This window comes from Euprymna scolopes, chromosome 10 (assembly GCF_053919585.1).
Source record: "Euprymna scolopes isolate OS-2025 chromosome 10, ASM5391958v1, whole genome shotgun sequence".
NCBI lineage: Eukaryota > Metazoa > Mollusca > Cephalopoda > Sepiida > Sepiolidae > Euprymna > Euprymna scolopes.
In genome coordinates, this window is record NC_136491.1 from 118,993,857 (window position 1) to 119,008,071 (window position 14,215).

At 32.1% G+C, this 14,215-nt stretch overlaps 1 protein-coding gene across 3 annotated transcripts in view; it reads right to left on the reverse strand.

Moving 5' to 3' along the window:
* LOC145286241 (uncharacterized) overlaps positions 1 to 14,215 on the reverse strand; it is a 61,759-nt gene that overhangs the window by 16,889 nt on the left and 30,655 nt on the right. For all 3 annotated transcript variants that reach the window (XM_080135063.1, XM_080135061.1, XM_080135062.1), the window contains 3 exons: positions 13,637 to 13,798; positions 11,336 to 11,451; positions 1,514 to 1,730 (listed from right to left, as the gene is read on the reverse strand). In XM_080135063.1, coding sequence (XP_079991189.1) covers positions 1,514 to 1,730; positions 11,336 to 11,451; positions 13,637 to 13,798 — 495 coding nt within the window. The remainder of the gene's footprint in view (positions 1 to 1,513; positions 1,731 to 11,335; positions 11,452 to 13,636; positions 13,799 to 14,215) is intronic.

A 14,215-nucleotide genomic window follows, 5' to 3' on the forward strand; every position in this document is an offset into this window, starting at 1 on the left:
TTTTCGCAAACATAAAAGTACATTGGTGGGGAGATCTATAATTTTAGTTTTACTGGTTGTTTAATATTTAATATTTTATCATTAGTACCTATGATGGAAAATTAAGTTTTCAACAAAAAAAAATCGTTTTTGGCATCAGAAAATAAGCACAAACTTTTCTTTCTGATATGCCAATACCCGAAAATGTTCCAATGTTTCAAACTCCAAATTCCAACTAATCATTCCAACACTAATTACGACATCATTCAACTAGATAATCATACAGACTTGCATCTCACAAATTTTAACAGAATGACCCCCACCCCACACTTGCAAAAGAAACAAAAATAAAAACTGAAACAAAGTCTTGCATACACCTTTTTGTCATATATTTTCTATTAATCCATCAACCACCTCATCTTGGAGAATATGGTAGAAGCAACACCTGAACATAACGAGATCTAAGTGAAAGCTCCATCAAAAAAAATACTGCATCAAATATTAATTAAGAAACATACATAAGAAAAGTGCAAAGCTTGTTTATGCATTAGTTCAAATTCGTAAAAGAAAAAAAAACTTGAAAGAAGTCGGTAGATGATTTCAAGAAGTGTGGGACAATAGAGAACCTCACTGCAGTCAGTAAGTATCACATAAGCTTTTCAAGGTACTTGAAGAAGTGTACAACTGAGTTTTTTTGTTTACATTACATTTAAATTTCTATATGTTGAAACAGTCAGAAGCATGGAGAGAATTCCAAAAGCCAGCAGTCTGAGACAAGAAGCTATTACAGTAGAATGCTTTCTGGAATCTGAGGACCTCTAAAATGAAGGAGTGGGTTAGTCGAGGATATTTCCGTGGAGGGAACACAAATGATGAAAATCGTCATCAGCACTCACAAAATCCGAAACAGTGTGTGCAAACAATGAGCTGCAGATTGTGTACATGTTGTTTATTGTAAAGTTTAGTTTACGACAAGATGGAACAAAGTTTCATATCTCAAACCTGTTGCAGGATTGGCTGAAAAGAGAACTTTGATTTTTGTGTGGGCACCTCACAACCCAGACCTTAGCCCAACACCCTTGCCCCTAATTTTTTTACCTTTAGGGATATTTTAAAGATGGAGCTATACATGAAGACCAAAGACCATAAGGAATGGGAGGAAAGCATAAGAAAGAAGGTCAGAGTCATATGTTCATTAGTTTGTAAAAATAACATTGACAAATTTCTGTTGCAGCACAAAGAATACACAAAGCTAAAGGGAGGTCATGCTCTAGAATAAAGAAAAAAGAATTTGAAGATTTTTTGTTTCAATGTTTTAAACACAAACATTATCTTAATGGTGTGGCAGGGGTGCTTATTACTGTTAGATCAGTTCTTTCACAAGACTAGTTGGTTTTTCTAAGGCCTGGGAGTCCACTCTACCCTACTCTTTCCTTCATGGGTAGGAACTTGTCCAAAGAATTAGTGTAAAGTCAGTTTTCCCTCCTCATGAGTCCAATCTCCATACTACTTCAGCCAAATATCGCACACTCACCAATAGCCTGGGCATAATCTTTAGAATACCAGACGAGAAGTTCTTGTTGCGGTTGTAGATCGCAGCTGGTAATGAAGTAGATATTGGCGTGATGTTGGTAGGCCACCAGGTTCTGTTCGGCTATGGTGCGAGCAGGCTTGACAAACATCATCCAATTACATTCGTTCTCATCACTCACGTCGAGGAGATCGGCCAGCGACTCTTCAGGAAAGAAGATCTGAAATGTACAAATGGTCAGAGGCAATATTTAAAAAAGAAAAAAGAAAAAAAATATTAATTCTCTCCCCCCCCCTCCAATATAAATGCAAAAAACATAATTATCAAATTTTCTGATTGATGGATATATTGTTTTTGCACGTGTTCAGACCTTCTCTCCCACTCCTAATGAAAAAAAACAAAACTAAAGAAAAATCTGTATGATGCACATACAGTGAAAGAAAAAAATATATATCATACACCAAAAATCACGTAAATTGATCAAGTAGTTTTATTTTTGTAAAGAAAATCATTTTTAAGTGAATTTGAGTTTTTCCAATACCTCTGCTCATGTTATTCTAAAGTTTAACAAAAGTTAAGAATTATTGAAGTTATCTTCCTTGTTCCTTCAGCGTGTTTTCAAGATGGGAGAGCAAAATAGTTACTTGTCATTTAACCATAATATTTTATTTTGGAAAATAAAACCACATCATCAATGTACATGATTTTTGGTAGACAATATTCTCCTTCCATCACCAGTATATGTACATTATAAAGATTTTTCTTTATTTTTTTTTTTTTGTCATGGGGGAAGGTCAAACATCATTATTTTCACACGGATCATTTTGTTTCTCTTTTGTTGTGAAAATAATGATTCCGATTTATCTTTTGCAGCTGCCGGTTTTAGTCTTAGTGATCTTGCAAGATGAGCACCAATGCCAATATGTAATGAACATAACACAGTCCTGGTCCATTCATTATGATCTGCATGGATTAGACACTGGCCGGCAATGACAGCTTGAATTAAGTTTGGCAGTTATGTAACAAGGTTGCCCTTAGGCATTTTGTGTAAGTGGAGATGATACTAATTGTGTTTTGTAAGTTAGTGAAGAATGTGTTGATGGAATTCGAATATTGTGAGATTACATTTCTGAATTTTTGAGATGAAGATTGGTTATGCATATTATTTGGATTTTTTCTACAACTGTTCTCATCTTGAGTGTCATTTTCACAATGTTTTGGTCGATGTAACCTCTGACCTTCTTCAGGCATATCTTGTCAAACTCAGGAATGTTTCTATCAAACTCTGGAATCTGATCGGAATTTGGACTGGCAACTTTTATCAACTTCACGAGGATAACATACTCTTGTTCCATCATCCATGACTGGATAGAAGTCCTAAGGAGTTTGAAATTATATTTTTGGTCACCCATACTGAGGATTGAACCTTCAGGAGAATATCACTTTTACAATTGAATTTTTCCAAATACTCTAACCACTGTGCCATATATCCTCAGTATGAGTAATCAAAAGATACAATTGCATATTAGTTTAGGACCTCTATCCAGTCATGGCTGATGGAACAAAAGCATGCTACCTCATGAAGTAAATAAAGGGTTTCATTTGAAATTCCATCCAAAATCCCAAAAACAGAAGCATTCCAGAGTTCAACAAGATATACCTGTTGGAGGTTACATCAACAAAAACGCAAAAATGACACTCAAGATGAGAACAGTAGTCCAAATAATACAAATAATGTGATATTTTGAGGAAAAAAGTAATTTGTGGGTTAATTCCAGTTTGTAGAAAAACAAACGATTGAATAACTAAGGAATGAGAAAAACAAACAATTGAATAACTAAGGAATGAGAAAAACAAACAATTGAATAACTAAGGAATGAGAAAAACAAACAATTGAATAACTAAGGAATGAGAAAAACAAACAATTGAATAACTAAGGAATGAGAAAAACAAACAATTGAATAACTAAGGAATGAGAAAAACAAACAATTGAATAACTAAGGAATGAGAAAAACAAACAATTGAATAACTAAGGAATGAGAAAAACAAACAATTGAATAACTAAGGAATGAGAAAAACAAACAATTGAATAACTAAGGAATGAGAAAAACAAACAATTGAATAACTAAGGAATGAGAAAAACAAACAATTGAATAACTAAGGAATGAGAAAAACAAACAATTGAATAACTAAGGAATGAGAAAAACAAACAATTGAATAACTAAGGAATGAGAAAAACAAACAATTGAATAACTAAGGAATGAGAAAAACAAACAATTGAATAACTAAGGAATGAGAAAAACAAACAATTGAATAACTAAGGAATGAGAAAAACAAACAATTGAATAACTAAGGAATGAGAAAAACAAACAATTGAATAACTAAGGAATGAGAAAAACAAACAATTGAATAACTAAGGAATGAGAAAAACAAACAATTGAATAACTAAGGAATGAGAAAAACAAACAATTGAATAACTAAGGAATGAGAAAAACAAACAATTGAATAACTAAGGAATGAGAAAAACAAACAATTGAATAACTAAGGAATGAGAAAAACAAACAATTGAATAACTAAGGAATGAGAAAAACAAACAATTGAATAACTAAGGAATGAGAAAAACAAACAATTGAATAACTAAGGAATGAGAAAAACAAACAATTGAATAACTAAGGAATGAGAAAAACAAACAATTGAATAACTAAGGAATGAGAAAAACAAACAATTGAATAACTAAGGAATGAGAAAAACAAACAATTGAATAACTAAGGAATGAGAAAAACAAACAATTGAATAACTAAGGAATGAGAAAAACAAACAATTGAATAACTAAGGAATGAGAAAAACAAACAATTGAATAACTAAGGAATGAGAAAAACAAACAATTGAATAACTAAGGAATGAGAAAAACAAACAATTGAATAACTAAGGAATGAGAAAAACAAACAATTGAATAACTAAGGAATGAGAAAAACAAACAATTGAATAACTAAGGAATGAGAAAAACAAACAATTGAATAACTAAGGAATGAGAAAAACAAACAATTGAATAACTAAGGAATGAGAAAAACAAACAATTGAATAACTAAGGAATGAGAAAAACAAACAATTGAATAACTAAGGAATGAGAAAAACAAACAATTGAATAACTAAGGAATGAGAAAAACAAACAATTGAATAACTAAGGAATGAGAAAAACAAACAATTGAATAACTAAGGAATGAGAAAAACAAACAATTGAATAACTAAGGAATGAGAAAAACAAACAATTGAATAACTAAGGAATGAGAAAAACAAACAATTGAATAACTAAGGAATGAGAAAAACAAACAATTGAATAACTAAGGAATGAGAAAAACAAACAATTGAATAACTAAGGAATGAGAAAAACAAACAATTGAATAACTAAGGAATGAGAAAAACAAACAATTGAATAACTAAGGAATGAGAAAAACAAACAATTGAATAACTAAGGAATGAGAAAAACAAACAATTGAATAACTAAGGAATGAGAAAAACAAACAATTGAATAACTAAGGAATGAGAAAAACAAACAATTGAATAACTAAGGAATGAGAAAAACAAACAATTGAATAACTAAGGAATGAGAAAAACAAACAATTGAATAACTAAGGAATGAGAAAAACAAACAATTGAATAACTAAGGAATGAGAAAAACAAACAATTGAATAACTAAGGAATGAGAAAAACAAACAATTGAATAACTAAGGAATGAGAAAAACAAACAATTGAATAACTAAGGAATGAGAAAAACAAACAATTGAATAACTAAGGAATGAGAAAAACAAACAATTGAATAACTAAGGAATGAGAAAAACAAACAATTGAATAACTAAGGAATGAGAAAAACAAACAATTGAATAACTAAGGAATGAGAAAAACAAACAATTGAATAACTAAGGAATGAGAAAAACAAACAATTGAATAACTAAGGAATGAGAAAAACAAACAATTGAATAACTAAGGAATGAGAAAAACAAACAATTGAATAACTAAGGAATGAGAAAAACAAACAATTGAATAACTAAGGAATGAGAAAAACAAACAATTGAATAACTAAGGAATGAGAAAAACAAACAATTGAATAACTAAGGAATGAGAAAAACAAACAATTGAATAACTAAGGAATGAGAAAAACAAACAATTGAATAACTAAGGAATGAGAAAAACAAACAATTGAATAACTAAGGAATGAGAAAAACAAACAATTGAATAACTAAGGAATGAGAAAAACAAACAATTGAATAACTAAGGAATGAGAAAAACAAACAATTGAATAACTAAGGAATGAGAAAAACAAACAATTGAATAACTAAGGAATGAGAAAAACAAACAATTGAATAACTAAGGAATGAGAAAAACAAACAATTGAATAACTAAGGAATGAGAAAAACAAACAATTGAATAACTAAGGAATGAGAAAAACAAACAATTGAATAACTAAGGAATGAGAAAAACAAACAATTGAATAACTAAGGAATGAGAAAAACAAACAATTGAATAACTAAGGAATGAGAAAAACAAACAATTGAATAACTAAGGAATGAGAAAAACAAACAATTGAATAACTAAGGAATGAGAAAAACAAACAATTGAATAACTAAGGAATGAGAAAAACAAACAATTGAATAACTAAGGAATGAGAAAAACAAACAATTGAATAACTAAGGAATGAGAAAAACAAACAATTGAATAACTAAGGAATGAGAAAAACAAACAATTGAATAACTAAGGAATGAGAAAAACAAACAATTGAATAACTAAGGAATGAGAAAAACAAACAATTGAATAACTAAGGAATGAGAAAAACAAACAATTGAATAACTAAGGAATGAGAAAAACAAACAATTGAATAACTAAGGAATGAGAAAAACAAACAATTGAATAACTAAGGAATGAGAAAAACAAACAATTGAATAACTAAGGAATGAGAAAAACAAACAATTGAATAACTAAGGAATGAGAAAAACAAACAATTGAATAACTAAGGAATGAGAAAAACAAACAATTGAATAACTAAGGAATGAGAAAAACAAACAATTGAATAACTAAGGAATGAGAAAAACAAACAATTGAATAACTAAGGAATGAGAAAAACAAACAATTGAATAACTAAGGAATGAGAAAAACAAACAATTGAATAACTAAGGAATGAGAAAAACAAACAATTGAATAACTAAGGAATGAGAAAAACAAACAATTGAATAACTAAGGAATGAGAAAAACAAACAATTGAATAACTAAGGAATGAGAAAAACAAACAATTGAATAACTAAGGAATGAGAAAAACAAACAATTGAATAACTAAGGAATGAGAAAAACAAACAATTGAATAACTAAGGAATGAGAAAAACAAACAATTGAATAACTAAGGAATGAGAAAAACAAACAATTGAATAACTAAGGAATGAGAAAAACAAACAATTGAATAACTAAGGAATGAGAAAAACAAACAATTGAATAACTAAGGAATGAGAAAAACAAACAATTGAATAACTAAGGAATGAGAAAAACAAACAATTGAATAACTAAGGAATGAGAAAAACAAACAATTGAATAACTAAGGAATGAGAAAAACAAACAATTGAATAACTAAGGAATGAGAAAAACAAACAATTGAATAACTAAGGAATGAGAAAAACAAACAATTGAATAACTAAGGAATGAGAAAAACAAACAATTGAATAACTAAGGAATGAGAAAACATCTAAGCAAATCTTTTGACTAAACAGCAAACACATCTTTGGTGCTGGCTCTTGCTAGGGGATGGCAGTGATCAGTTCCTCCCTCGGTACCTGGAAAAGTGTGAGAAAACATTGTAACATAAAATAAAGTGAACAATGAAAATTAATTTCGTGTTTTTTGAGTCTTCATTTGTAAACGATAGAATGTGCTTTGAAAAATGCGAGAAGAACAAGTAAATGTTTCCATTTTAATCTTATTTAATGCAAAGTCCATCAAAGAAAAAGGAGCTGATTGTTCCATTTTGCATTGTAAAGCAATGTCTCCCTCAACCCAAGACTGCACCATAATAAACAAAGTATCTGACAGCATAGACACAGCACTCTCCTTCAACACTAGCGCCCAAGTACATGTATTTGGTGACTTTAATGTCCATCACAAAAACTGGCTTGGATTCTCTTACACAGATGCAGCAGGCAGCGCAACTCATAGCTTCTCTATATCTCTCTCCCTATCACAAATTGTTACTTTTCCAACCCGTTTCCCTGATCAGGAAGAACAAAACGCATCATTTTTAGATCTGTTTTTGACCACAGTTCCTGATGATTGTATAACGAAAGCCGACAGCCCACTTGGGAACGCTGATCATGCAGTGATAATGGTTGAAATCGCCCTAAACTCTAGACCCAAAACTGAAGAGCTAGTGCTCAAAACAACGAGATATTATAAAAAGGCTGACTGGGAAGCCATCAGAGATCTTATCAGAGACGCCCCATGGGGAAATATTTTTTCTCTTCCTGCTGAACAGTGTGCAAACGAGGCCACTGAATGGTTCAAAACTGCAATCGAAGCGCATGTTCCCATGCAGAAATTCTATAGCAAGCCCCACTTTCCCCAATGGTTTACTTCGACTTGCGCAACTGCCATTGCTCAAAGGCAGCATGCATTCCACAGGTTTAACCAACATAAGTCCAGTTCAAATAGACAGAAGTACATAGAAGCTAGAAGTAACGTTAAGAAATAGCGACAGCTAAGAGGGAATTTACGGAAACCACTAAAAAACGCATCGAAGCACAAAAACTAGGAACTCGTGACTTCTGGAAAATCTACAAAAGTGTAGTAAATAATGGGTAATCAACAATTCCCCCACTAACCAACAATCACGAGGTTGTTTGCTCAGCAACCGAAAAGGCTAATATGCTTGCCAGTCGGTTTGCCTCAAATTCCACACTGGACCCTTCCAACCACCCCCTACCTAAATTTCCTATGCGGACAGATGCCACGCTAGACGATCTGAAAATCACCCCTGCACAGGTGCATGCTATCATAAAAAACCTTGACACTTCAAAAGCATGTGGACCCGATCTCATCCCAGCTGTGCTATTAAAAAAGTGCTCAGCCGAAGTAGCTTCAGTTCTCTCCAAACTCTACAACAAATGCCTTAATGAATCTTGCTTTCCGGGCTGTTGGAAAACTGTTTCTGTGGTACCAGTATTCAAGAATTCTGGTGAAAGGACTGACCCATTAAATTATCGCCCCATTAGCCTCCTCCCACTTTTTGCCAAAATATTTGAGACCTTAATTAACCATGCTCTAGTCTAGCACCTTACAGATGCTAAACTTCTGACCGACCAACAATATGGATTTAGACAAGCCCGTTCCACGGCAGACATCCTCACTGTAATCTCTGAACGCATATACCATTCACTGGACAAAGCGGGAGAGGGCAGAGCGGTAGCTCTAGATATATCTAAGGCTTTTGACAGGGTATGGCATGAGGGTCTCCTCAGGAAGATTAGATCATACGGTATCACTGGTAGAATACTTAACATAATTAAATCCTTCTTAGATAAGAGAAAAATCCAGGTTGTCCTTGACGGTCGTACATCTAAACAATATGATATAAATGCGGGAGTGCCCCAGGGATCTATCCTTGGACCTCTACTGTTCCTGATATTCATAAATGACCTCCCGGACAAAATTGCCTCTGAGATGGGTATATATGCTGATGACACCACACTCTATAGCAGGCACGACAGGAAAACAAATGAACATATATCTAAAGTAATGGCAGAAACACTAGAGGATGACCTCCAATCAGTAGTGGAATGGGGACAAAAATGGATGGTCACGTTCAATGCCGCCAAGACTAAACTGGTTTCATTCAATAATTACAAGAAACCTTCTCTACCGCCTATAGCAATAGCCAACGACTCTTTATCTGAGAGTACGTCTTTCAAGCTCCTTGGCCTAACGTTCACAGGAAACATGAGTTGGAACAATTACATCGAGGGCATTGCTAGGGCCGCTGCAAGGAAGGTGGGCTTTCTCTACCGTGCTAGAAAACTACTAACACCCGAAAGTATCCTGTACCTCTATAAGGTCACCATTCGCCCATGTATGGAGTATTGCTGTCATATTTGGGCTGGTGCATCGGCTACTAGTCTCTCGCTCCTTGACAGGGTTCAAAAGAGAGTCGCAAATCTGATAGGCCCTAAACTGGCATCTAAGCTTCAGCCTCTGTCCCATCGACGAAACGTTGCATCCCTCTGCCTGTTCTACAAATATTTTAATGGTGAATGCTCTGATGAACTGCAAGCACTTGTGCCCCCACGACGTGAACACCCTCAACAGACCCGACAAGCTGCAAAATCCCACCCCCACACTGTAGAGATCCCTAGATGTAAAAGATCTTTCTACTCCGGTAGTTTCTTCCCCAGAACCGCTAGACTTTGGAATTCCATTCCAGGTCACTGCTTCCCCAACTGTACTGACATGCAGAAGTTCAAGTGCAACGTGAACCAACATCTTGCTGTCCAAATCCCTACATAGTACCCCAGTAGTTGTTTCCCCTGATAGTAGCCCCCTACACAAAAGTGGCAATGTGCCTTGTTTGGGGTGAAAATGTAATAATAAAAAAAAAAAAAAAAAAAAAGTCACATGGTTACTTTTACACAGCAGAGACAGGGTTCAGATCTATGACACCGAATTAGGATAGCATGAAAAATTAGGTCAAGTAGAGATGGCTGTTGGGTGTGTCTAAATCTGGTAGGTTGTACAGGGTGTCCAAAAAGTCACTGAAGGGTTGAAAAGCTTTGTCATCTTACCATTAATGATTTTATTTTTCTATTTCAGATATTTCACAGATAATATTTAGGAAATTAATTATGCATAAGTATAACATTGAACAACGTACGCAAGTTGTGAAATTGTTTTACTAAAAATCAGGGGTTGATTGTTTTAACTCAAAGAGCTTATCGATGGCATTTTCATGTAAGAGATAGCCGAAGTCACAACAAAATTCAAAAACATTTGGGGGGGGGGGGAATATCTTAAAAAGTCTATGTTAACAAACCCCAAATCCTGCAAGAATTGAAGGAAAACATCAGGAATAAAATAATGGAGTTAAATTGCAATCCAGAGATTCTGCAATCTGTCATGAATAATGTTTTGGAAAGAGCACAAATATGTGAAGCTGAAAATAGGAAACATTTAAAAGACATTATTTTTCATAATGCAAAATTTAAACAATCTTTATTTATTTTAAAATTTTCCAATGTTTTGGTCAGATTGTGTTAAAATTATGAAAAGATATCAAAAATATTTAGAATCTATATTTAAGTTCAACACCTTTCAGTGACTTTTTGGACACCCTGTAGAATATGTTGATGAATAAAGCATTCTTCAGTAGTAGTGGGTAATTTGTTGTCGAAGAAGTCGTTTGACTACATCTTAAATACTTTTTTGTCTATGGATTAGTCACATTTTCTGAAAGCATTATTGTATAAGATTTTGAGAATTTTAGAAAACCAGAGTAATGCTGTGTAATTTCTTCTTTTTTTTTTTTAAGATTTTCAGTGGCATCCACCTTAATCATAGATAACTTTGTGTTTTATTTTCTTCATTTTGTTAAGTGCAAGAGTGATATAAATTAGAAGAGAAAATTGTACCTCAAATCTGGCTGATGTGTATCACTTGGTTGGCACAATCTTTTTTGAACTTTAGCTATTTTGGGTTGAGTATTTGTTCCATGCAACAAAATGGTCAAAGATGTGGCACTAAAAGAGTTTTAAAAAAACTGAATAGGTCAGAAAGTCACTAATATATAATTGTTGTACTTACCATCCAAATTGGGAAATCTTTTGTTTTCTCACAATTTACTTGGCATTTACTTTTTACTTTTGCCGTCAATGGACCAAACCGACTCTTCTTTGGAATAGCTTCCTTTGTCCACACCCCTACAGGAAAATAAAATCAAAGTGAAAAATAACTTTAAATTTTGCATAAATGACTGTTAACTTATAATAAAAAGTGTATAGAGTTGTACACGTATACAAATTGCATTGTTGGATTACATTCTGTCATAACAGAATCCAAACATGACTAAAATCATGTTTTAATTCAACCAGAATTGAGCCCTATGGGCCTAAATTCTAATATATAATTAATTGTTTTTAATGCCAATATGTACTTAGAGCAAAACAAATTGTTTTGAACTATTAAACTAATTTACAACATTATTAATGTTTATCTATTCATTTTTTATTATTGCTTATGTTTTAATTCATGCTTTGAAAAAATGATATAAGTCATAAATTTATATCACACCAAAGTTATAATTATTTTGTTAAGGTAATGCTTTATGCTCTATTTATGAGAAAGTACTAATAACTTAGTTGGTAGAACATCAGATTAAAGATCTCAAAGTTTCAGTTGAAAGTTTTTCCAAGATTCAAACTGACTGTTCGAAGATTAAAAAATTTGACCCTGAATAATTTTACAAGTTCCCTCAGCACCAAAACTAACCGAGTCTCGATCATTCTTAAGATGGCTTTTTTTCCTTTTGACTGATGTATGGCTTTGGTTCTGTACAATTCTAGGAGGTTAACATTATCAAGCTTTGCTTCCTCCTCTTGAGAAGGTTTTAGTTTATTGCTAAACACCTGAGATGCACCTACTGGGAACCCAAAAGGGCTGTTTAAGCATTTTTTTGCATGTTAGAACGCTCGGTGCTTATGCAGTTTAGCAAGGATATTAAAAAACAAAGATAAAGAAAAATCTCTCTAATGTATGTGCCCGTTGAAGGATGAAGTTCTCGTAAAAGCAAAATCGGTACTTGTACAGTTTAATTAAGACATTAAAAAATGAAAATATCGAAAAAAGTTTAAATTGTATGTACTGTTATAGAATGTAGTTCTCTGAAAAGAAATTTCACTTAATTTCATCAGGCAGTTTTTTGGGGGTTTTTTTTGTTTTTTACAGCGAAAAAACAATTTGTTATGATACTGAGCAAAAGGTTCAATTTTAGGAAGAAAAGCTAGAATTAAAGATGAGGAGGAAGTGTCGGTGATTTATATTGAGTTATCTCCCTGTGGCGTTTATAAAAATCCAAATAAAAAATTTAAAAATTCAATGATGTCTACCTTCAATGTGCTGTCATAAAAACATGTTTTTTTCCGCTGTAAAAAAAAAAAAAACTACTCAATCAAATAAACTGAAATTTTTTTTTTCAGAGATCTTCAGTTCAAAACGGATACATACAATATAACCTTTTTCCGATATTTTAATTTTTTAATGTCTTGATTAAAGTGTACAAGTACCAAAAAATCTCTTAATTTGATCAAGTAGTTTTCTTACGAGGGGGGGGGGAGATAACTCCATCAAATTCTTGAAGTCTGCCAAAATTGGACAAGATTATTTTTTACAGATTTGAATAATTTTGGGTATTCCTTTTTTCTTTGTTTTTTTTTTGTTGTTTTTTCTTTCAAAAATTTGTTTCCAAATTTATTAATAAAATTATTAGAACTTCATGTGCGTTTTGACAAACTTCAAGAATTAAATTGTTATCTCTCCTGGCTCTCCCCTACACCCTTCATAGCTGAAATTGCCAAGATATCTACAAAAAAAAAAAAAAAAAAAAAGTTATAAAGACAAATTTGCATGATGTACATACACATAACGAAACGAAAATATCATACTCCAAAAAATCACATCAATTGATCAAGTAGTTTTATTTTTGTAAAGAAACATTTTAAAGCAATTAATGAGAATTTGTAAACAACATAAATCTAGTAAGTAGGAATTAATGTGGAGTTATCTCCCTTGTTTTTTCACATTTTTCTTTTCAAAGTGGCGGGCGAGACAGTCATTTCTTGGATATTCATAAAATTCGATTTTCTTATTTTAAAATAAAACTACTTGATCAATTTACATGATTTTTTTTAAATATGATATATTTGTTTCATCGTGGGTACATACCTCATACAGATTTTTCTTTTTTATTTTTTGTTTTTTAATATAAGGGAATTAGTTTTATATTTGAACATTTATCCTATGAAAAGACTCCAAACAAATAAACAAACGAATTGTAAGTAATCATCTGGAAAATGGAAGAAAAAGTTTTAATAGAATAAAAATATTTACCTAATTCATTGTTGTATCCTTGAGCAGATGTGTTTTTTAAATGAAGCAAAGATGGAAGACTTAATCGTGCACGAGTTATGAGCGGAGAATCGGAAATTTCACTGTAATTGTTGTTATGAATTTGACAAGGATCTTGAAGCTGAGCGTTGCAATCGAGGCAGACTGAAATAAAAAAATGTTTTTAATTAATTAAAAATACTAAATATTAGTTGTACATTGCCTGGGAGTTTTTATTTTTGTTTAAAAAATTATTTAAATTAACCAAACAATATTATAATATAAACACTTTACTTTAAAAATAAAATAATTTGATAATCAAAAAAAAAATAAATAATTAAAGCTCTCTTTAGTTTTAAAAATAACTAGAAAAAATCCTTCTGTATAAAAAGAGCGAAGGTTTTAAAAGGTTTTGTTTGGCTTGGTTGGTGGGTTTTGTTTTACAGCATATCAACCCTTTTGGGGTTATTTAATGCTGAATCCAGTAATTTTGGGAAAAAAAATTTTTTTTGCTTCAAGTTGCTTATATCTCTACATATTTATTCATATTGTTTGGTTATTTTGTAGAGAAAGATTTGCAGA